Source organism: Leptosomus discolor, chromosome 7 (genome assembly GCF_034619465.1).
Source record: "Leptosomus discolor isolate bLepDis1 chromosome 7, bLepDis1.hap2, whole genome shotgun sequence".
NCBI lineage: Eukaryota > Metazoa > Chordata > Aves > Leptosomiformes > Leptosomidae > Leptosomus > Leptosomus discolor.
In genome coordinates, this window is record NC_141397.1 from 58,753,530 (window position 1) to 58,779,744 (window position 26,215).

Sequence of the window (26,215 nt, forward strand, 5' to 3'; positions counted from 1 at the left end):
AAAGGTGGTGAGGAATGAGGAAAGTCATCACATGGCATGTGGATGTGAACGCAGGGAATGCAGGGGGTTGGATAAGATGGTGGCAGAGGAAGAAAAGACAGTCTGATGGTTAAAGCCACCAAACATATCGAGGGTGATGAAATGCTGTCCCTGCCTTGGCAGGCAAGTAATTTTTACCATTAATATAACCTTTAACAGAGAGTAACTAATTGTGTGTTCTATATTTCTGAGACAGTTACTTGCCATGCTGGAGTCTCCACCCCAAGTTTTGTAGACTCAGAGCTCCAACAGAAGAATCCTTCCTATGTTTTGAGCATTTATGGTGCTGTATAAGGTTAACTGTTTTCAAAATTCAGGTCCCAGGTACCCTAAAATGAGATTTGTTTCCTATCATCTTTCTGGGACTGGCAGAATACTGCTAAAATTTAAGAGCGCTAAAGGGCAAGAACATCTTCCACACTATGCTTGTTTCCTGAGATAGCAACCGTAATGTATGTCAGAGGTTCCCATTTCTGAGTAACACAGACAACAGCTTGTAACACAGGGCTTTTGAGGAAACTCTTAACTGCTCCCTTGAGAATACAGGCCCAGATGTAATTATGTTTATAGCATTTAATAGCTTTTAAAGCCAGAATGACCCATACAATTATCTTGCCTGACTTTCTGCATAACACAAGCTATAGAATTGCACTGAGCTCCCACAGTTTGATTAAAATAGATACATTCATAACGCATAGCTACGCATATGCTGATAGGCATTTTTCATCACCACATTTTCTAATGCATCTTTTGTTCTCAATCACGCTCTTAATATATATAGAAATCCTGTGACTGGGAACCACTGACCGTACAAAAACACCTCAAAAGATAAAGACATCAGTCTCTAGAACTTAAAAATAAACCCCATGGCTTGAAGGACAACTCTCCTTATACAAACTTTCCAACATAGTAATTGTGAAATCCTAGAGACCTTGGTCAAGAGTTTTCACTGAGTGAAATGATGAATTTCTCTTGAATGTTTGCAATTAAACCAATTACAATAATTTAACAACTATGAAATACAGGGAGAGATTTGGAGAAACTGTATCTACAGAAGAAGGAAACACTTTTTCTCTGTGAGAGTGATCAAGCACTGGCACAGGATGACCAGAGAGGTTGTGGAACCTCCATCCTTGGAAGATATTCAAAAGTAATCTGAACCTCCCGGGCAACTGGATCTAGGTGACCCTGCCTGAGCAGGGAGGTTGGAGTAGATGACCTCCAGAGGTCCTTTCTGTCATACCCGAGAGATTTAACCTTTCCCCACCTATTGCTGCAAGAACTGAGGTCAGCTAAAGTGCCTTCTTTTACACCTCTAGGCTGAAATACTTTCTTATAAGTTAAGTGAAGCAGTGCAAGGTGTTTGCTAATTTTCTCAAGTAGCTATTATTTACATCTATGTTTACGCAGATGTATCATATCACTACAAGTAAATTTGTGTTTGTACAATGTTCTGAAGATATAAGGCATTTGCTTATTTGTGTGTTTGTGTATTTGCACAGATACTGTTTTTCTTGGATGATAAAAGCAATTCACTGCCTTTTTTAAGGTTAGTACTGAAAATCCAGCTCCCATGCACTTATTATTCATCTGAGTTGATTGTACTTTAGCTTCTTTATGGACTCTTTAAAATACGCACTAATAAAATCTTATTAGCTTTTTATTATCAACTGTCTCAACACACAAATACTGCAAGCAGCCGGGATTTTCTGGTCACTGTGAGCATGACTCTAGATTACCTAGCAATCAATGCATTTGTTTTAATGTCTCTGGCAGTTGACGTTTCTGAAAAGGTAACAAATTTTTAGTATCATTCAGGCAATTTGCAAACATACTTCTGTCTTTAAGGGCCCTCCGTTTATTTCAACACAATTAAGGAATGAATTCAATCTGGGTAAGCTACTATGATTTATTAACACCTTCCTTTAGCTGATGTTCCACAGCTGCCTGGGCAAAAAAGTCTATGTTAGAAACACACCAGGTATTTAGGAGTTTAACTTGCTATAAATTCTTTGAAGTCAATAGGTAGGATTTAAAAATCAATTGAAGGATATGGCTCAAAAGTGCCTTTTCCAAAGCTATAATAGTACAAATATTATCACTGAGCACTCACTTATACGCAAGAACTGAACATTTGAAATAAAAGCCTAGAGATCTAAAGGTGTGAGATGACATTGAAATCAATGCATTTAAGTCCCTAAATAGCTCATCTGATTCATCTCACCAACAAGAATATATGATTGTCTCTAGAACAGACATTTACAGTAGCGGTGCTTTTGTGGTGGAGTACTTTGAAATCTGCTTTGTTAAAAGTGGTAGTAGAAGGACAGCAGTGAGAAAACAAGATAAATATTTTAGTGAGGAATTACATGGTTGAGGAGTCATACATGAGGGGTCCTATTCTCAACAGATTTCACTGACTTTGCCTGAGTACACTTTGGTTACGTTAGAGGTGGTTTTGGTGGAACGTACATACTAAGACTGAGGAAGCAGTTATTAAATTCACCCAGCAGAGTTAAAGGAAGTGTTAACCTCTGTTTTTGGTCTCTTAATGGCACTTGGTCCTACGTCATTTAAGACCACAGATGTTGCCTCTTTCTCTAAAGAAAATATGTTACCAAACGACATTTCAGAAGAGTGGTCCCTATTAGAAAATACAACTCAAATCACAGTACATCCCCAAATACTATCACAAAATAAACACACAACTCAAATGTGGCTATTCCAACCATTTAAGTATTACCATAATAAAAACCACAGAAACAAGGGAATGAACAAACATTATAGCATCAGAAAAAATGTTACTCTTCAGAAGTCATTCTCTCTGCAGTAAACAGAATTGGTACCAGCATTAGCAAAAGAATAATCACATACTCTTGCTTATCAGATGCCAAGATATGAGACAATCATGCCTCAGCCCACGCAATCATGCTGCCTGATGTTGAACATATTCCCCCTTCAGTTGTAGCTGTACAACTGCATAGCTCCACCTCCGGTCAGACCTAGGATGCTTTCGCCCATGTTATGATAATAACTTGCAAAGAAATGTAGCAACAGTATAGTTGTATGTACCTAGTCCCAGGTCATTGCTAATAGAGGCCTGTTTGCCAAAGACTTTTGGAAACAGAAACCTAGATCTGTAAACAGCTCTCACTTCTTGCTATGTGGCCACTCACTTCAAAAAGTCTTTCACCAAATTGTGCACTTCGAAATCTTCCAGAAGGCATTTTTTACATTAATACACATACTTTTTTCATTTTTATTGCAACATGAAATGTTTCTGTAATATTTCCATGGCAAATTGGGTAACAATACATTTAACCTTTCCATCAAATAAATTATATTTCAGTTCTAAGTATCTATATAAAATTAATTTTTTTAAGCTCTAACCCCAGAATCATCTGAGATTGCAAAACTCTAAACCCAATAGGGCTTAACAATTTCAACTATTTATATTATTAAGACCTGCACTTTTCAAGCGTGTAAATATTAACCCCTTAGAGGTTAGGACACTGAACCTCCTGATCTTTTAATTCACAGATTACTTCAGGCCAACAAGGTAACGGTGTGAGCACAGCCTTTGTACAGGGCTTCCACCAATGCAAAACAGATTTGAGTTCTAGCCCTGCAATATGCTTCATCAGCTTGTGCCTTCAGAGGTGAATTCCTGGTTCTACAGTAGGGAATGAATTGATGTTTTCTTTGTGCTTTTTGGACAACAATCCAGTTCCTATATGCAAGACAATACTGATTGAATGATCCAGCCTGGAATAGTGGGTGGTGTGGCCGAGTGGTGGAGTCCCCAAAATGTTCCCAGAACTCTGAGGTCTTGTTTTCATTTACTGCTCTCTGGAAATTTAGGGAGACCTTGAAGTGGGCTGTTTCCATAATGTACAAGCTTATAAGGCCTATAGCCTTATAAGACCAGGGAGTTATTTTATTTAACATAGAGATTCAGAGTATTTTTATCCAAGTATAACTACTGATTCAAACTTTTCAAATAATTTGAAATCATTACATAAATTTTCTCTCCATGAATTACTAGAGAAAACAACTGTTTTTCATAGAGAAATGGGATAATCAAAGTTTCTCTGTAATTGTCAGATTTGAGGTATTTATTTTTCCACAGGAGCAAAGATGTTGGATTGCACTGGTAAGGGTCTTTTGTGCATTTCCTGACTAACTCCGGTGCTGAATACCCAAGGAAATGCTGCATCCTTCACCTACTTACTTTGAAAGGAGTAAGGAAGAAGATGAGTTTGCTGAGGAAGTTAAGAAACACAAAAGAGTATACTTAAGTCACATTTTTCTGACAGGCATGGAAAGCTCACCTGGGTATACATCTGGGGTGTCTCACAACCAGGTCTTCAGCATATTGCAGGACATTCTCGGTACTTCGCAAGATTGAGCTCTTAGTCATAAAAATATATTTTTACGTATAAAAATACAGCAGATGTCCTTCCAAAAATCCTATCTTAAGTGTTATTCCCTCTCATTATGTTTTATACATTCAGAAACAGACATTTGAGATATACTGTGAACAGTGCAAAAGTGTGTTTTATATTTATAAAAACACGCATTGCAGTACCTTTAAGAGCCAACTGAAAGAAAAGTCGAGAAAGGTTTCATCCTCAGAGAAATTCTGGTCCAAGCTGAACTTTTGTTTAGCAAGTTGTAAACAAACGTCTTAGAATGCAGAGAATCCTCTCATTTCTTTCCAGCTAAGGTAGTCTCAAACACATCAAGTCCTGCTTTGAAGTAAACCTGAGCTGAATTGATGCTGTTCAGCACCTCTGACAAGGCTGCTTGAAGGGTCTCATTTGACTGATGTAGTTTCCAGTGCTCCAGTGCCTCTAGCAGTACTGAAAACTGGCTTGTCCTTTCATCTAGTCTGTAAAGGATATTTCTAAAAGAGAACAATGGAGAATGGTAAACTTTTTACTTAAAACAATTCATCAGAAATCATCAAGAAACCCTGCCAGTATCAGCCACACTTTACAGATGATACATATTATGCACAGTAAGGCTGATCCATGGCAAACTGAAAGACAACTGCATATTTATTATGGCTTTGTAAAGTGCGCCTGTTCATTGATCCACGTCATACACTGAAACATTCACTAAATCCGACAAAGAAATCTCACATGCCTCTTTGACCATTCAAGATTTTATTCAAAATCCTGAGCCTAGACCTATCACACCCCTCATGAAGTATTTCATGTCTCAGCTGGATTCCATTTATTCCCCTCTAAAAAAAGTTTGGTTATTAGTGTAGACCCTAGGCATGGGATGGTTGGGGTTTTTTTCCTATCTGCTCCTCTTACTTATTTCACACTTCAGAGGAGAAATTCTAACTGCACTGAAGTCAATGGTAAAACTCTCATAGCGTTCAGCAGAGCCTTTATTTCACCAACAATCCTTTGTGGCATCGGAACAAGAGCAACCCATCTTTAATGTCACACACTTGAGAAAGGAAATAAATGGAATGTACAGCTAAACCCTTAGGAAACAAAATCTGTGTTTTCCTAGAGTATCTGCAAGATTTTTTAATGGCTTCTATGAAAACACATGCAAAGGTAATGTCTGATCCCTTGGAAACACCTCTGTATGAGGTGCTGAAGGCTCAGAATTCAAAGCTACTCAGTGATTTCAGTGAGAGTCTTTGAAGCAGGCTATAAATGTTATCTAAAAACAGGTGTAATCATTATCCTAATTAGAAGAGCATGTAAATATAATAAATCTCCACCCTTGAGCTCCTTTGATTGTAAACAGAAGTGAGTGAAATTTGAAACAGGAAAGCTACATGTGATTTGGTGCAGGACCTTATCCTTAAGTACAAGGCAGGTGTTCAGTGCAGGGGAGAAGTAGTTTCACAGAATGAAACCAGCAAGAAAGCAGGGCCACTTAGATACTCCATTAGTAACCTAACTGCATGACAGAACAGGCCCAAAGACAACTCCAGATTAGTAATAACACTGCCAAATACCTACAAGACAGATGACCACAAAAATATATCTTATTATTATATGAATCATCTAATTGACAGTCTACAAGGTGGAATGGTAATGAAGTAGCCCAATAAATGACACTGCCGAACATCTACAATCTTCTGCTATGTTTTCCAGTTTGAAAAAAATGCTTTGAACGAGGGGCAATGTTTTTCAAAGATATGAAATGACTCCTATCCTCATAACACGTTTGTTCAATCTTTCTGTTTTTACCTTCCTATATTGGGTACACATCCAAAACCAGAAGTGTGCAATAGGACTGGTAAGTTTTTTATCCCCTGACAGCCACACATCTAGCCATTTCACGTGTTCTGCAATGCAATACATATTAGTTTTAAACAGAAACTGTTCACATCCAACACTACAGTAGAAGGATAGCTTACAAAGCTTAAATAGTAGGTCATCACTGACCTAGATCATTTAGACTGAAACAAGTTAGGAGTGCTTGCAGGAACAGCTCAGCAGGGACAGAAACATCCATCAAGAGGACAAGAACAAACAGATGTGTCAATAACTTCTTCACCTTGCATTTGCAGCTGCCAGAAGACAACTGCCTGCTTCCTCAGTTCTGAGTTGATGCTACTGTTCCTTAAGACACTTAGAGCTTACACTCAAAGCTGTAAGATGCAGCTTACACTCAAAGGTGACTAAAGTTATATTATGGACTGTCCCTAAAGCATCTCTGAAACAGTAAATGAAAACTGTGTATGTTGAGAACCAGCTAAATTCTTGGTTGGTTGGTTTTTAAGGATAGGCTGTGCTATAGGAAATACTGTAGTTTTCAAAGCAGGGATTGATTTTGTTCCCTCTGAAATCAATTCAGGAACTCCTGCTGAGATCAGTGAGAGCAGAACCAGGTTTCTGAAGAACTCTCCTCTATAGTTCCCATAGTTCACAGCGAGACAGAAGCCTGTTCATGACCCCTCAAAGCCCCTGAACAGCAGGGGCAATGCTAGAGATAATCACATTACTTTCTACTCTCAGGAGGCATACGACAGTCCTATCTGGTTGCTGGTGGTTGCTGAAGTTTGACTGAGCTAGAATTCAGCTCCAAATGCCTACAACACTGGCATCTTGATCTATATTAGGATGCCTCTATTCCAATAATGGGGGTAGTGTCAACTAATAAAAATATCCTACGACAATGACAACCAGCAGAGCAAAACTAAAAGACTGCTGGAAATCAGACTCTAAAGAGAGAATGACCTGAAGACTGGAATATTTGGGGACTGCTGAGACAATGTTTGTGGTGAATAGCGACAGATCTTCTCCTATCCCATCTTTGAATGTGCTCTAAACAAGGCACATAGGCTTTTAGATGGTTTACCTTGACATACAAGGATGTTAATACAGTTTAATTCTACTGCTGTGATTTTGGAATCACGGGCAACTCCACAGTAAATCCACAGGCAGATAATGCACTGTAAAAGACAAGTATTCCTAGCCCATCCCACCTGACTATGGTACAAATCAGTGTCTAATGAGAACAGCTTAGTTGTTTCATAAATAAAAGAGCCAAGCAGCCTGCTGTCATAATTTAAAAGAATATCTTAACTTTTGCAATAGTAATGGCACTTCGGCATAGCTGACTGCATAGTACAACAGAACCTATTTTTGATTTTTATGTATACAAATAACAATAAGTAACATTAGAAGGAACCTGGTTTTTCAGATTCTCTGCCAGGAATTCTCACCAGGATCTTACATTTTCCAATTACTTATCTTTGCTCGGCAAGTCATGCCACCCCTTTGTTGCATAAAATGATTTCTCTCTTTATGCATGTTCATGAGAGTCAATTTATACAATTTTACTTCTTATCTTTGTCCAAGCTTCATGAAATGAAAAAAATGCTTAGTCCAGTTTATTACTTTCAAGGCTTTACAAGTCAGAAAAGAGTTTTCATTAAAGATTACATGTGGACTAAAAAATAAAACGCAGCCATTTTACTGGCACAAGATACCACTCTGTGATCACAATATGCACAATGATACCGAGACTTCAATTTATACTGTGAAATTCAATTACTTAAACACCCCTTAATACAAATTGCTTTTGTAACCCACACCTCTAAAACAACAGTTCCAGCCTCTGGCCTAATTACTTAAGTATCTACCTTCATCTTTAATTATTTTGATATTGTAAATATAATTCACACCATCAGCCTGACCCACACAAAACAAAAACAGACTCCTAAACAGAAAAGTGCAATATGTTATTGATGACACTAATGAAATTACAACACACAATTAATCTTAATGGGCTTGCTTCAATGACATACCACAATGACCTGAAAAGTATAACGCTGAAGTAGGAAACCTGATTAGTAACTTCACGCAGAAAGAGGTAAAATGGCTCCAAACAAAAGAATCAGTCTTAGCAAACTAAAGCAAAGAATCTATGAAAAATAATTCTTAAAAAACCTCTTCTACAACTTTTATGAGCCCTTTGCAGGTCTAAGACCATAAACATTATGGACCGAAATAATGACATTAAAGTTAAACGCTGTTTTACATTATCACAAATAAGGATGTAATGTCACCCCCACCGGACCAAAATTAATTTGACAAATTCTTGAATGACAGATCACACTAAAAATATATTGACTTTAACACAACCTCTAACTATTTTGGACCTTATATTGGAACAAATGGACAGTACAAGATAAAACTAGATTACTACATTATTCTTGTCATGAAAACAGGATTTTTTAGCTTAGAATAAAAGTTTGTGTGTAGGTAATGCACAACACAAGCTGAATTATTCAGGTACTTACAAATAGCCTCCTATCTAAGAGCTTACGTTTGAGATTTTGAAAAGTAATTATTAAATCATTAGGACATGACGGCAAGCACACAGTCCCACATGAAATGAGTGCAGGTTTTCTCTGTGGAATCACATTAGAATTATTTACAGATAAATGCTATGGGCAGCCTTTGTCTATTCTAGTTATAACACAATGTGCTGTGACTAGAGATGCTTCAGCATCCTCACAAATTCAATTTTATAAATCCCTGAATTATTTTTTTCTTGTACTCTCCAACAAAAAAAACCAAACCAGAGCAGGGGTTCTCTGCATTTCCCTTTCTCTTGATAACGTTCAGTTTCAAATGCACTTTTCTTACATGTAGGAGTTTGTTTGTAAAACATAAATTATTATTAACTCAGTAAATAAATAAATGCATTCTAATAATAATATTTATATGCTGAGACTTCCAATTCTACAGGGTGTTTGTTTATTGTCATGTTGGAACTTCCAGTTCCACAGGGTGTTTATTTATTGTAGGACATAAAAATATTACAAATTCTTCTTAAGCTGAGAACTGCATGAGCTGATTTATACTAGTTTATTTACACTAGTTTGTACCTCAGAAAATTTTACGGTGAAGGTACAGAAAGCTTCCCTTCTTCCTCTGTGTCCCCTATCCTTTTGACCTCCAACAGTGCTTCTCCTTTCCTCTCTTTTTATTTTTTTAAATGTTTTTGACACCCACATACAGTTATTTTCTCGTACCTATTTTATTTCACAGCACTATTGTGGCAGAAGGTTTACAATTAAAAAATTATAGCTGTTAGCTGGGTAAGACTAACTTTTATCAGGACAGAATTTATGCACTGGTGATCTGTCATTACATGTTATTATAGCTGATCTAGAGGAAAAAGAAACTTTTCTACAATGCTCACTTCTTGCTGGATCAAGTGGTGGAAGTCACTAGCTCTGGGGCCATGTGATCGAATAACATGCATGGGACCAGGGAAGATGGGGATACTGCAGCCAATCTTCTAGGGCAACTTAGTTGTAAATGTCACTCTATTCCCTCACTGTCCTAAGTCCCCACAAGCTCAGCGTGTCACATTTAAGGATCCTTTATTTGTAATAAGTTGTTCCTAACCTCTGTTTCCTACACATCCTATCCTTTTTTTAAGAGCCATCAACTGCCTTCACTCAGTGCTCTCATTTATAGGACTGCAAATTGTCCTACCAGTATACGTTACAGAAAGCGATGTACATTAAATCACATACATGCAAAGGTGAGTGTCTGCCAGAAAATATGTATCTGTGTGGTATCAGCAGTTGATAAACTACAGGTATTCTAGATATCAAACCTAAATGAAGTTGAACCAACTGAAAGGCATTTCAAAGGCATCCTTATGTGACAGTGGTATATCAGATAAATTCTGTCCCTGGCAGACAGAAATTTATCTTGCATAAGAAACAGGAGTTAGGACACCTCTAATTGAGTCAAACGGAGGTTATGGCAAGTTTGCGTTTAACAAAATCCTGTTGGGACATGGGACTAAAAGGAGGTAATTATTCCGGGTTTGAAACCATTACTCAGAGGCCAATTTAGAACAGGGCTTGTTAAAAAAATAATCCTGATTTTGGCAGCTCTGTGAAGTGTATTGAGGTTTGGTTTGGCTTGACTGCCAAATAAACAAAGGAAACAAGAGAAGCCAAACTGGAAGATAGCTGGTTACAAGATACGTTATCTTTTATCTCCCTACAGTTATCTTTGATCAGAGTCCTTTTTTAAAAGGAACGACTGCATTGTTGTAAAAAACACTAATCTCTTACTGAATTATCACTAAAGCATAACCCTAATTCTAGCATAAGCTTCAGCCTGATGCACCTTGCCACCCTTAGATCTTTGTCAAGGCCTTGAGTGCACTTGTACATCTGATCAGCCTCTCCAGCCTCGCCCGCCACTCCCAGGCCTTCCCCGCCCGCATTGCTTGGGCACACCAGGCCTGGCTGGAGGGGCCACTGCTCTGCTGGCCACAGTATCAAGCTTGGCTCCCCATCCTTTAGGGAGCAGCTAGCCCTAATCACCCCCTGACAATCTTCACCTAATCAGGTGACCCTATCAGACTTGGTTCTAAAAACACCCATCCTAACCTTACCTACAGACCTTCCCACCTTTAAACATATCCTGGTGATCATTACAGATCCATCTACTACATTTCGATTTGCACGCAGGAGCGTTCAGAATCCTAAAGAGAAAGTGAAAGATCTATTAAAGAAATCAAGCCGAGTAAAGGTTGTTTGGGGACGACCTTATTACCAAAACTCAACATTTACAGAAAACATTCACGTTCTCTTCTGTTCTGAAACATAAGAAAAACATTATTTTGACAGTTAAATAATTGCTGTCAACAGAAAAGACTGACATAAAATAAAACTAACTGAATGTTAATCTTGATTTTCTGATAATAGGACAGTACTCTGTTACAGCTTGGAAAAGATTTCAAATGGGATACTATCTATGACAACCTGTAGATGAACTTTTATAATTTCATTAAAAAAACAACAATTACTTCATTTCTTCCTGTAATTTTTTATATTTTTGTGGCTTATGATAGCAAAACAGCTTCTAGTATAATATAAAATAACCACGAACTTGCTTGATGCAAGTTACTAATCATAAGAGGACTGATGTCCTGGAACAGCCTCCAATAATAACGGAGTAAAGAAGTCTGACTAGTTTAAAGGCTGAGTTTGAGTAAAATCAGGCTTCGATAAAATACCTGTTTGCAAGGGCTGAACACCAACTTGCACTCACAGTTCTTCCCTTGTTGAAAATTTGCTGACTTTAGGAAACTTCTTTCTTTCTTTCTTGAGTGGAAGTAAATAAGATCAGTAAGTAAGAAGAATCAATTCTACAGCCTCAACAGTATGGAATGACTTCACAGAACAGAAGTGGAAAGAAAAAGAAAAATTAGGATGCATTTTTTCTTCAGAAGTTGCAAGCAATTATTTATCACTACTAAAGAGCAGTACTGTAATTAATTAGGCATGATTTTCTCCAGGGTTTTATAGAAATTAATTAAGCGACGTTATCTAGACATTCCTGAAGAAGTAACAAAACACACTATCAGACTCTGGGCCATAGAGCTTTCAAACCGTGTACGCAGCTGATGAGAGAATGATATGTACTCCACAGAAATGTAAAAATGCCTTGAAAATCCTTCAATATTTTTTCTGTAATTTCTTAGAACAAGGACTTGCATCTATACATAAGAGTGACGATGCATTAAACAAAATTAATATAACTGTATTTTAAAATTTGCTGGCAGCAACTGGTATGAAATATACCATGTTGGTAACAAATGCAGGCATGTTGTTCTTTGATTGATTTATGCTTTTCAAATGAAAGAAACATATGCTTATGCTGAATAATTTGGAGGAAACTATTTTTAAGTATGTCTCAGTCTGAAACACTTCCATTCAAAGCAGATGTGCTACTATTTTGAAGGACTTGAGGGAAGTGAATTAATAAAATTATTTCCAAATGACTCACAGCTGATGTTCCGAAGGCTTCACAGGGATTTTCATTAAGAAATCATGTAAAACATCCGATTCCTAAGGAGGTATAGCATTTCTAAACAAAGCAGCAAGCAGTGTCCAACATTTGATGCAGTAGACTGGCTTGACCTCGATCTCCAGTTCTGATCTGACTAGGTTTATCATCTTAAGTAACTCCATAACATGAGATGTGAGAGCATTATCATCACAGCCAAAATCAGAAAGGTCATTTTATCCGTAAGAGTTAACTACGGATAAAAAATTAATCATGCCATAATATGGCATGCATAGACACAAAACATTTTTTTTAATCCCAGTTCAGGTAATTTTCCCATTAATGATCTCACCACCAAATTTCTAATCCCTATTGCCTTAGTAATACGTTACTGGGGGAGAATTACACATTAACTGTTTTTCCCATGAATTCCACTTATTTTTGTACTGTATTTGAGAAATATTCCTGGCTAATATTTCAAACATACATGAGTAGTTCTTATCTGTCATGACCAAAATTGTGGAACCATTTATTTCTTGGATCTAAAAAATGTAATTGACCTTACTGTTTATAAGAAAAATGAAATAATGTATAAAATATTAAGTTTCTGTCGTATTTAATAAATTCAAAATCTAAAACTTTGAATAACTTTCTGAGATCATAGGTTATTTTTCTCTGTAACTAAATATTCTTGGCCTATTTAGCACCATAAGCACAGACCGGAGCAAGATCTGCCAGCAAGGGAAACTGAATGGAAACTGTATGCTAATCGGAAGGCTTTCTAGGCATTGGCATGATAGCTCTGCACTGAGGTCAATGAATAGCCTTCTGTGAAAGGGTTTTAATAGTTAGCAGAAAAACTGCTGTGAAATTGGCTAATACATCTAACAAGGGCACATATTCAAATAAATGTCATTATAGAAAAAAAAACCCAGGTTCTTTGCAAAGTCAGGACCATGTACGTTCATGGAAAGCGTGAGGAATTGTATGTCCTGGATAAAGTCTTGTCTTCAGGACCACCAATGCTGTGTTAAATTACAATATACATAATAATACTAATAATAATTACTGTATCAAATCCATAAAGGGTCTGATGCATACTACAGACAGAACTCTGTAAGTGTATAAATCAATCTAATTACAAGGATGGAAGAAAATCCATGAGTACATACATGAAAAATAAATTAAGGTATGTACACCCAGCTTTACCATTCATACCAGGGAAGTGAGAAAGCTGGTTTCCAGCCATGACATAATCCCTAATTATAGTGGCTTTCTGCTTTTGCAGGTGTAATGAAAAGATTTTCATGTTCCCTGTTTAAATAAGCTTTAAAGTCAACCATAATTACATCTCTGCAGATGGCTAATTCAGTAGTATTTATGCAGCAAATGCTCTTTAAATATAAAAAAATTTACAAGACAACAAATACAGTCATTACTTCATGGTCATTACATGTACCGGTGATTCCAAATGAAAAAAAAACACTTGAATTGCCACTTGGATCAGGTGTTTTGAGTATAAGTTACACTCACTTTATTGCATCTTCTCAGTATTAAGAAAGGGCATAATTCAGCACAATTATCAGTCATGAGAAAAATAATAACCATTGCAGGAATTTGTAAGAGCATCACCAAACTAGTAATTGCTACCGGTATATGCGAGGATAAATGTGCTGCTCCACACATGGATGAATGTTAAAGAGTCAATATCCCAGCAGATGAAATTCTATCTATCTGGCCTATAGAGTAAAAATCCACAGCGCTGTTCAACCACCCCCAGAGAAGCTGGGAGGACTAGGTCAGAACCCTTCCCAAAGTTGCCCAGCTCACAGAGAATACTCATGCTGCTAGAATACTGTTCCTAAAGGTCCATCATGAATTAAATAGTTCCTACACTTTCCTAACTATGCCTGTTCTGGGGAGCTGCACTGGTGGCAAAAGGCATCCTGGGGAAAGCTTTTTGTGCTATTCAGAGTTACAGCTTAATTTCAATAATACATTATGTTGATCCACTGAACGAGCAGATTCATGACTGTATCTTCTTCCCAGTCCCTGAAATCCCATTTTGAGTATCTGCACCATTTGAGTGCATAGGGAGTGATCTTAATTATGTCTGGCTTCTGGTTGCTGCTCAAGAAAGAAGAGAGTTCCTGTTTTCCTCCCATCCATGCTATACCCCCATGTAACAGTTGGCTGCAATGTTTAAAAATAATATGGTGAATAAAATACTTTCCATCCACTTTATATCAAGGTTGTTACTCCAGATTCTGCTAGTGACGTGGATGTAGGAAGTTGACTCAAATTATGCCTTTAAACTGAATTTAGTGTGCCAAACATGTTACTGCATATTTTTTTTTAAAAGATAGCAATAGCTATGTAAGTGCTATTAGGATTAATATTAAGGATACTTGAAGCCACAAATGAAAAGTTCAAAATGAAAACCCAAATCTGAAAAGTTTATACCATGAGACAGAATTACCATCTTCTGTAGAAACTCTTGGCTAGTTTGGTTTTTGGGTTTGTTTTTTTTTTTTTCAGATGACATTGCACTACATGTTTACCCATGTCATTGTTTAAGATTAGCAGAATATTTGCATCTTTAATGCTTGTCCTCTGAAATTCTAATGAGCAACTTATTAAATCTCCATGTGTAAACAACGGCTTTAATTTTCCTACTAAAGCTATCTCTAGAAACTATAGTCTTATGGCATGTGAATGCTGACACCTGAGAATCTGCTGCAGTTCAGCAAAACAGAAAGTAATCCAGTAGACTCTACATAATGTCAGGAACATACGTCACAAGTCTCAATCTGGGAGGAAAGCATTTGTTCTGGTGAACAACAAACACTTGAGTGGCATGAGATTAGCAGTGATACTAAGTATGGTGCTAAAAGCTTCTTTTGATTGTTCTTTCATTTCATTATGGCAAATTCAGGGGGCACAATCTATCGTTGCTTATTGCAAGTATTTTATTCGGTGCATTATAACACACTGATCTGTTGTAATTTTTTAGCCCAACAAACTGTTAATGTGACACCTGGGTATCCATGATGAAAAGAAGCAAAAGAAGGAAGTTTAACTTGCACAAATGAGCAATAAAAACTGCTGGAGGTCTTTCTTGAAAACACAGATTGTTTTCAAAATCCTTACTTTTCACCTACTTATTACCCAATTAACTCAATTACATCTACTAGACATAGCACAATGTCCCTTGCAACAATTCCTTAAATAGTGGTGACAGCTGTGTACAGCCTGAATGGACAGGTTAAACTTGGCAAGCTAAGATGAAACTCTTAAATGAAAGCTTTCATGCAAGTTGACTTTGATTTTTTTAATAAAATTGTTAAAAGAACTGTCAGTCGAGACATAACTGATCCTTAAGCAATGGTCCATTAAGAATAAAAGCCACCTAACTGGAGCAAAAATGACAGCCTGAGCCCTTGTGTGCCTTTTTTGGACTTTACTTTTAAAGACCAGAGACACAAACTCTGTTTTTAGTGACTCTTTTAGATTTGGAAATCTTGGTGGGAGCATCACAGGGTATTCTAGGAAACCCTGCATCCTTACTACTGGATCCATCTAGTATCAACAGCATCCATGAAATGCGAAGATTAGACATGAACCTGAAGAAATCAAAAACTTTCAGTAAGAGAGCACATCTTACTGCACTGAGTGTCCTCTGCCTGATACTCCATGAAGTTTACTTGACTACCTAATTTCTTTGCAATATTAATGTTCATTGTTCCAATGCCATTGAAGTGCTGTGCCTTTCAACAAAAAGACACAAGCTCTCCGTGTGAATGCCTAAGGAGCACGCACACAGACTTGACAGATACATTAGGTTGACAGGTTGTCAGAGGCTGTGGTGATCAGCAAATACAAGAAATATAATAAAATATACAAGGAACAGGGGGAATGGTCTTACTCAGTCTAGGCAAACATAAGATTTGAGCTCAATATTTAGTAACACCAGGAAGATGTGTGCTGTCTTGTTATCCATGATATTACAGGTGTCAGTGTTTCAGTAGATATTTTCGTAGAGGGAAAAGCGTGCAAAATACAACAGCGGACTTTTAGAGTCTAAGAGTTTTAAGGATTAGCTGATGCACAAAAGACAAAGATGCTCAGGAAAGTGACAAAAAGGAGACACGTCGCTCAGCATTGACACATTTGCCCCATTACCTAACTTAGAAACACTCACTTACAGAAATTAATTTTGTTCTTTCTCAGAAGTCATGTAGAGATTTGGTTAATCACTATCAGAACCGGTGTCGGTGAGTGCTTCCTTGACCTTATCAGACAAGTCGCTTTCACTGTAGGGAAACAGCCTCAGGTCTTTGCTTCGATCTATGTTTATGTATGGCTGAAGCACCCTTTGCTTAGACTACAGAGATAAAGCATCTACTCCCGACTCCAGCAGGCAACTACATGTACTGTATTGAATGCTGATGAGGGTAAGATTTTGGGGGTTTCTTACTATATATCAGCACTTATAGAATCATCTTATATTTCTGCTGAGGCTGACCATCTCAGAGAATTCAATATACATGAGACTTTTTTTTTTTTTTTAATGACAACAGCCAGTGCCTAATATAATGGAATCTCTGTTCTTACCTTAGCTTCGTGCATGCCACTGCAGTGTAAACTATGGTTATTAGTAGCCAAATATGATCATCAGATAATACTAATAATAAATAAACAATAATAAAATGTTCAGCACAGGTATAGATTGTAAGAGTGGAAAGTAAGAAATGGCTAGAGGAAAGAAACAAACATATACAAATTTCTACTGATTATTCCATTAAAATAATGACAAAATATAAATGACAAAATTATCAATATTATGATTACGCTACAAGAAGCAAAGGCAGAGAAATGAAAAAACCCAACAGCTATCCTCTTTTGTTCCTGAATATTTATTTTGGAAGTAGAAAGTCTACCCGGGGTTACCACTGGGAATCACAGAAATTCTTCAGGTACAATAAAACTGAGATTTTGTCCTAACCCCAAATCAAGCCCCAGGGTAATCTTTGCAAAGCAGGATAACATTTCTCAACCTGTTATTTTTCATTCTGCCTAAATTTCTGGGTAAGACTAAAATACCCTGATGAAAGCTGTACTTGTGTATATTTCCTTCTCAGCTGAAAATAGAATATGATGGGGAAAGTATGCTATTGTCAAATTTTCAGTTCAATGTCATGAAGTTCAGGTAAGAAGGATAATCATTGGGACTACAGTGTTCACTTATGCTGTATTGAACAGCCTGCCAATCATCACTACTTAAATTTAGTCAGGATATCCTAATATAATTATCAAAAATTAATTTTAATTCTGTTCGTAACTTTGAAAAATTTTAGTGCTCATTACAGATGAATAATGCATCAATTATGCCCGAATATTGCCCTATGGCATTGACTAGAATGAGGCAACTGGTTTATTTAAGTACATATGTAAAGTACCATAGAAAAAAAGATACAGAAAAACATATATTTATTCCCCTATAGTGGACAAGCACAAGTAGGTTGCAACCCACCTCCTGCAACAAAGCAAAAAATCCACCGTTCTTTCTAATTCAAGCTCTAGAAGAGAAAACATAGTATAGATCCAGAGAGCTGTGAATTAGGACAAACACAAGCCTAAAAATGATGCCTAAACTTCAGCAAATTTGTCAAGTACTTTGATTGAGGTTGAGAATATGAGTCCAAATGGGTATACAGGAAGCAATCATTTTTTCATGAAGAATACGTGCTTTACTGTGCACACAAATTCTTCCTTCAGAAGGCTGTAAATTACAGTATTTATGGAATCTTAATGATCTAAACACAGTTGGAGCCTGAAGGTCAAGGCTGCAAACTGCATCCTAAATTTCTGTTTACAGATGAAGTATAGTATTTATTGCTGCACTGCTTGAGCTGCTATAGTTAAAGGGCTGCCAGCATTTCCATTATAAACCACTATTTCAGGGGTTTATAACTTGCCCATCAATCTTCCAACTGGGATGAAACATGGCATACAAGGTCCTGGCTGTGAGACTGATTTTTTTGTTTGTTTTCTTTACCAAATTACAGAAAGAAAAGCTTAAAATTATACAAGCAAAAAAAAGTACATCAGGTTTTTCAAGCACTTCTAGTGTTCTTATGATACAATTATAGCTTCAGAACACAAAATAGATTCCTATGACTGCATCAATTAATAGAAGGACTTCCAATCCCTAAAAAGTGAAAAATAACCCAAATAAAGACATATTGTTAGATGTTTTTTTTTGGTTTTTTTTTTTTGAAAAGAAACTGCACTGAAGATTTTTAACGGCAGGAAAGGAAATCAGAAATCTACCACTGTCCTCAATTCTGTTTGCATTAAAGGTGAATCTACACTACAATTACACACCTTGGCACAGTACGCAGAACGCCTTCTTTTAAATACGTATCTAAATGATGATACACCATGTGTACTGTACTGTTACATAATCCAGATGATGACAGGTAAAATAGTCCAGAGTAAAGTCAAATCTAATGTTTACCCACAAACTCTGAAGTAACCCTATCATCCACTGCTACATTTTGTATCAAATGTAATGAAATCAGGAGGGGGAAAAAAATAGGAAATTTTCACTTCCATACTATCTGCTTTGGCAGTGTGAGTACTGCACTCTGCACCGAAGTGCTGCTGAGAGCAGAAAGGTGGAAAATTTAATTCACATTATACCTGCATATCTAACAATTATATCTTGATGAATAACAAACTTAATACTGCAAGCACTGCAACAATTTAAATATTAGAAGACTTCAAAAAAACCTCTTATTGGAATCCTAAGTTTTGGTACAATTTATTCTTACAAATAAAGAACTGGGTGAGATTCAACAATGTGCCATTGTGATGCAACACAGACACGTTATATTAAGCAGCTTTATGGCTTGTTTGCAACACTGTACCATTTCAGACAAGCAAGACAGCAGTGCTAAACCTGGAATATTAGACTTAATTTAATCACATTTTGGTTTATTTCTTTATATTATAAATCCAGTCACAGCAGGAATGAAGTAAATTAGTCCCTCCCAAAATATCACTATTATATTTCCTTTATTATAGCTGTATGGATTTTATTCACTGACACTGCTGAGTTCACCACAACTACCTTTCTCTCTTTTTTTCTTTTGTTTTTGTTAAAAGATGACTGCATTTGTTTTATGCCATTTTTAATGCTTCCTCCTGATGCTGTAGCTTTCTGCTTTTCTTCCAAAGTCAACCTCTACCAACTGTCTATTTTGCGCCCACTTGAAACAATCACTTGCCCAAGGCATATGGCAATTTTTCCCATCAACTGCAATGAAGTCCTGTTTTATTGCTTCAGTTAGGTCTGGTTGCAAGTACATTTATACTCCTAAATAACACAGATGCCTCACTCACTTCTGTGTCCTGGTCCCTGTCTGTCTGCCATGTATGTACATCAGTTCACTTTCAAGCTCTCTTTTTTTGAGTGTGACAACCAGTTTCCCCTAAAGTAAAACCTGGGTATGGCTTTAGTAACAGTTTTCCTTGGGGAAGCCTCCTAATGGGCAGTATGGATGAGCCACTGGCTCTCTTCAGCCACAGAGTCCTTCAAAATAATCCCAGTAGGCATGAACAGCCCACGTATGCCCTCACCCTATAGCCCAGGGCATTCAAAACATATCCTTGTGGTCAAGCTATGAAACACGATGCTGACGGGCTGCAATACAGAGCTTCAGACAGTTTGTACTGAAGCCCATGCACACACCTTATTACTTCTGAACAGCTAGAGGGCCAGGCATTACTCAGAGCAGACTTGGCCAATTCTTGCTTTTCAAACTGTTTTGAAGCTACTGATTGCCTTAAGTTGGTTTGGGTTTTTTGTTGTGTTTTTTTTTGTTTGTTTGTTTTTGTAGAGGAATCTATGGTGAGAGCAATAGACCTGTAGATTTCTTTCTTAGAAAGTGAAAGATGGAACGATTATGGTATCTTAACATCAAGCTGGGTAGTGCAGCTGAATACATCATTGGAGAATAATTCTAAACAGAGTCAAGATGGTATGAATGGTGACTGACTAAGGCCCTCTCATTCACTCCACTGTACTGCCTTTGAAAAGCATCCAAGAACACTGCTATATAATTAAATATGTTAAATAATGCTACACAGTATCTTGTGTAATTCTGAATCTTCAATGAACTGTAAAAAGTTTTAAATAAAATATAGGTGGAACTTGTCAAGCAGTATTAGGCTTCAAGATATTTTCTTCTTCTGAAAGCTTATTGTACCGTCTAACACAAGTATCTGTCATGCTGCCTGAGCTGCCATCACACCGTACATCTTGTTAGCAGTGATGTCATGACAGAAATGCTACAGTGCTGCATCCTAATGACCTCTTGTATTGTAATGAATTAACATTTTCCACAGAAAGGATGAGAAAGGAGAAAACAGCTTTAATCTTGGATACTCACTGAGCTGTTTTTTTTTTTTTTTCCCAGAAAGAGCATGACAGTTTTGAAACCCAAGCAATGTGAGATTACCATTTTAGCTCAAATGAACACCACACCTGTAAAGTCCTGGAGGAGCTCGATGAACCAGGAAGCTTTTCTCCAAGCTCTGTAGCACATCATTGAGCATCCTGACTCTGACAGGAGCTCGCTCCTTGGGGTCATTAGCTGGGCGCATCTCATCCGATTGGAACAACTCTGCGGTGTCCCTCAGACGTGATGCCACTGTAAGCAACTGAGGAACGTCTACTTCATCACCTAGGAATAGTAAGAGCAAGACAGTTGCCAGTGATTCAGAGAACATCACTCATTACTCTTGCTTACAAGTCAAAATTAATTGTTCAATTAAAACCAGAGCCTCTTTTCCCTTGTGAGAATTATGTAATAGGACAAAGGAAGCCACACATCATTGCACATAAGCTCTGATCTAGTTTTGAAAGATCAGTTCGGGCTGTGATGCTTTAGGATCTAATAAGCTATGAGGAACGATTTTGAGGTACAGCTTGAAATCTACTATTGGAAAAAAACGGGTATGTAGGAAGCAATGGTTATAAATCAGCGACTGTAAAATTTCCTTCTGAGAAAGAATTTATTCAATGCCATTTGATGCTACTGCTCTCAAGGGTGAAAGCTTGTGCTTAGTTTCCATAATGACTGCTGTATAGAAAATCGTAATATGCAGAGTTTAATTGAATTTCGTTCAACATTTGAGAATCCTAGAGGTTAACAACAGTTGTAGAGGGGATGTGAAATTGTTCCTCTTAATCACTTAAACCATATGCCAATGAGTCAACTAACACTTTAATTGATATCCAAATGCATATTTTAATCCAGTCAATATTTTCAAAACTTTTTAAACTTGAGAGTGTTAACTGTTTTACTTTGTTTGTAATTCCACACAGACACCAAAAGAATAAAAGTCCACAGCACTTCAGAGCACACCACAATTTCGATATTTTGCTGTTCTCAGCCCAGAAGGAAGAATGTGATACGTGAACTGGAGCATTGTGTACGTTCAGTCTATTCCGACCTGCTACGCAGGTGGAGCGCATGGCCTCCTTTCCCAGTGTGTGCATAGACTGCGTTAATTTTTACAAGCACATGGAGAGAGAAAGCAGAGTCTGAACCTGATATGAAGTCAAAAGTAACATCAGTCAGCAAAAACATTTCCTGGATGCAGAAATGATCTTTAAGGCCAAGATTCACTTTGCCTATTAAGGACAAGAAAATCAACTATCCTTAGGTCTTTCAAATTATGATTTAATTTAAACCATTCAGCTTTAGAAACTGTCTCACCTTCAGCTGAATGTATGAAGCCCAGTGATTTCAGTAGCTTAGTGACTGAGATGATTAATCCAACAAAGTGGTTCAAGACACAAGCTAAATGAACACTAAAGTTCCTTGCCTAATACATATATGGAGAGATCAGAAATAGTAAATAGACAACATCAACTCATTTCTCAAACTATTTATGGATAGTGTCTGAAAGGTGAGCATATAACAGGAATAGAAAAGAAATAGGTACAACTAAAAAAAATTCAAGGAAACGCCTGAATGTGACATATTCTCCCTCTCACACGGACAAAAAGATTTGCTACTGGATATATTTCACCAAAGTGAAATAGAACCCCACGCACTCTTGTCATTCAGCTGACTAACGCATTCCAATCTAGCAAAACACGGAATGATCCAAAATACATGGAGAGACAGATGCTGATATGAGAGAAATTGTCAGATTTCCTGAGCCATCAAGAAGAATTTCAACAATGAACAGAAGCTTTCTGTGGGAACAGGAGTGAGGGAAGATAGCTTATGCCCATCTTGGTTTGGGACAAGGTTGCTTTGTCAATGGCTCTTGATCAATCCTTCCCTAGTCAGAACGGATAACGGGCACTGTAGTACCTCGATGCACAGGACTGGTATCTTTCTGATTGAGTCTTGAGTAATTTAAAGTCTGATTAAGTCAGGTTGAAAATATTCAGAAAAATATTCTCCAAGCATATAAACTTGGTACATCTGGGATAATTTGCAAAAAATCAGTATCCTCAATTTTCATATCTTAGGCAAACATCCTGTGCAGCTGAAGAACTTGCCATTTCCATGCATATAATCCAGGCACTGTGCATACCTTACCCTGGGACTTGTGTCAGTATGGAAAGGTTTAAATTCACCCTGTTAGAAAGAATCCTTTGGTTTCAGCAAAGCACTTCATATTCCAAGTAACATACAACATTTAAATTTTTTATTCTGAATATTATATAAACATTTGTAAATGTCAGTTATGCCTTTTAAATAGGGAAGGTGAAATAAAGGGAAAATGCATCATTCCATACTTGGAAATGAAGCCAACCAGACCACCCTTTTAAAAACAGAAATCCTGTAAATGCTCTCACTGCTGCTCCATAGCATGCATTTTGCCCCTAAATCAACTACATTTTACTTTACAGTCATGAGTAACAAGCACTGCTTACATCACATTCTAAACCAGCACTCATTATAAAACAAGCACCCAGGCCCTTTTTTAATACTTCAGTACAAGACTTGGAAGTGTCTGTGGCTAGTGTTACCACAGAGAACTAAGGACATAGCTTTAAGGGCATCAGTAGTTTTTACCACAACACACTGAACTTCACTGCCAAGGGAAACTGTGATTTATGCTTTTCTCAAGTTGAGAAGCTGGGAGTGGAAGGACAAATGATTCTTAAAGAAAAGGATGCATTAACTAATCATGTCTTAACCATCTTTTGATGCTTCTACAGAGAACATAAAAAAACCTGCAAGTGTTATTTCACTCAAAACAAAGTAATGCCACATTATTATATTTCGTATTTTTTGTCCTTTTGTTTCCAGTACGAATCATGATGAATCACCCAGGCTCGTTGTTTAGTTGTTAAATAAATAAAATTGCAAGTACAAGAAAGTGAGTCAAGAGTATGTACACTCTTGATCAGAGAATTGCACTCTTGAATTTGATTACACTTGCTGAATGTAACTGGATTTTATTCAGAAACAGGTTACACCAAATAGCTATTTATTTTTACAGACATTGAATACAATAGCCTCTCCCTGTGCAACTGATTACTCTTATGAAAAGTACTGCTAGAGATTTAACATTTTAAAATTGTGTTTGTGCCCTAAGTATGAATGTACTTACCTATGAGTACATATAGGAGAATGAGCACAGACAAATCAGCAGTTTAAGGTATGATGCTAGCTCATCATGCACATGAACATGTGTTTCCATGTAAGACAGAGGGGAAATTGCTTCAGGTTTTGATTACCTTGCAAATTCAGGATTAGCTAGATTTTTCATGCTGTGCAAAATTGGATGATCAGACCTGGCAGTGGAAAATTTGAATGGAAAAGCTTTGTAGAGAGTACCCTAAAGGGGGCAGAAACACAAATCCATGGACATCCTCAGTGCAAAGAACATGTTGCCATCAGCTTCAATTTTGCTACCGTGACTGCTCCTGCCCAAGGGAACTAATCTGGTGTTGCTAAAAGTCTCTTTTCAAAGAGACTATCAATAAAAAGGCATGTTGTGACATATTATTATGCATGACTGTACAAAAGAAGCCTGGAGAAGAGCCTGGAGAAGAGAAGGATCTGCGGAGACTTTATTGTGATCTTTCAGTACTTAAAGGGGGCTTATATGAAAGATGGGGACACACTTTTTAGCAGGGCCTGTTGCGATAGGACAAGGGGTAATGGTTTTAAAGTAAAAGGGGGTAGATTTAGGCTAGATATAAAAAAGAAATTTTTTATGATGGTGAAACACTGGAACAGGTTGCCCAGAGAGGTGCTAGAAGGCCCATCCCTGGAAACATTCAAGGTCAACTTGCACGGGGCTCTGAGCAATCTGATCTAGTTGAAGATGTCCCTGCTCACTGCTCTTTCCAACCCAAACAGTTCTGTGATTCTGTGAAGTTATCAATGACTTCGCATAAAGCTGCAGAAACATATGTGGTTTACCGACACAGAATAGAGGTTTATCCTTTCCCTTCAGTACCAAATGCTTTGTCCATGGACAACACACTTTTCCACAAATTTTTTTTTTTTTTAAGGCTGATGAAATGTTTGCTGATACTAATATATAATATCTCTGAAAGGATACTGAAGACAAGATGTCAGTATGTCATAGCAAAGAAGGTATTTCTGTCATATATACAGATAACTAACTGTTGCATTTTTCACCTCTGTAGCCGTCAAGAATAATGGGTGGAAACAGTAAAGAGGGAAACTTCTTGAACATTACAGACAAATGGTGAAAGCAACTCTGAAAAGCACCCTAAATGATCAGGGAAATACAGTCAAGCAGGTAAATGGATGCCAAGCTGAAGATAGCTGTAGGTAATGAGTATGCAGCCATCAAGTAAATGACAGAGATATGTTTCTGTATTGATTTTTCTAAGGACGGAGGGTTTACACTGATATTTTGAAACGTATCGGTTGAGCCAAGGCTGTGGGAAGTCATGCATACTTTTCTGGAAATGGCTTATCATAAAACAGATTACTTTTAAAGTTCTGCTAGCACTGCCTACTATTATCACACCAAGTACTTCAGCTGCTGTAACATCTGTAAAACATCCATTCCGGGGAGAAGAAAGGATAGGAAGTTACACACAATTGACACTGCGTCAGCCAAAGAGCTTTAAATCACAGCCCTTGCTCTCCCTATACAGGGAAAACCAGAAAATCTCACTCACACTTAATTTGTCTTCATAGGCCTCTCCCAGACAGTACCAATTAGAGATGGCTTACAGCTTACCTGATTTGCTTACCAGCTTCAGCAGCCTGTGACAACAGCCACAACTAGGGAATCTTAGCACGTGTGCCAAGTGCTACTCAGCCACAATCTAAGGCTGGAGCAACAGATACTGATTTCTGAAAGGTCTGTATGAGTCTAGGTGGGCTCAGTGACCTGCAATAATGAAACAGCATCGGCTTCTACAGCCGACAGCACCTAAGCAAGAGACACGGCTAGCATCAAACCTGGTTGCCTTTATTTTTGTAAACTGTGTGATTGAACCTGTTATTGCCGAGTCAGTCAGGTGCAAAGGTACAGAAAGGCTTTCAATCCTAATGAGACACCTCCACCATCAATCCCTGAAGCTTGCTGTAATATATAGTAAATTTTAAAGAGGCTCAAATCCAGTGCAAGATAGACTACAAGGAGCATGTCCAGACTGCACAGTGCTAAAAGCTTTCAGCAGATTATACAAATATGTTTTGAACAAAAATTCTTATATACACACAAAATACTTACATACAAATGCTTATACATTTTTACTTACATATACTTTCAAAATAATTCTATAAAAGTGCTTATAAGAACCTTTTGTATCATTCACACATCAGATTTGGCACCTTGATTGTGCC

At 37.4% G+C, this 26,215-nt stretch overlaps 1 protein-coding gene across 1 annotated transcript in view; it reads right to left on the reverse strand.

Annotated features, from left to right (window-relative positions):
- Positions 1-4,746: 4,746 nt before the first annotated feature.
- Positions 4,747-26,215, reverse strand: part of NAALADL2 (N-acetylated alpha-linked acidic dipeptidase like 2) — a 271,223-nt gene continuing 249,754 nt past the window's right edge. Inside the window, exons 13-14 of the mRNA XM_086468611.1 lie at positions 20,896-21,094; positions 4,747-4,945 (exon numbers count right to left, since the gene is read on the reverse strand). Of these exons, the coding sequence (XP_086324737.1) occupies positions 4,747-4,945; positions 20,896-21,094 (398 nt within the window). The remainder of the gene's footprint in view (positions 4,946-20,895; positions 21,095-26,215) is intronic.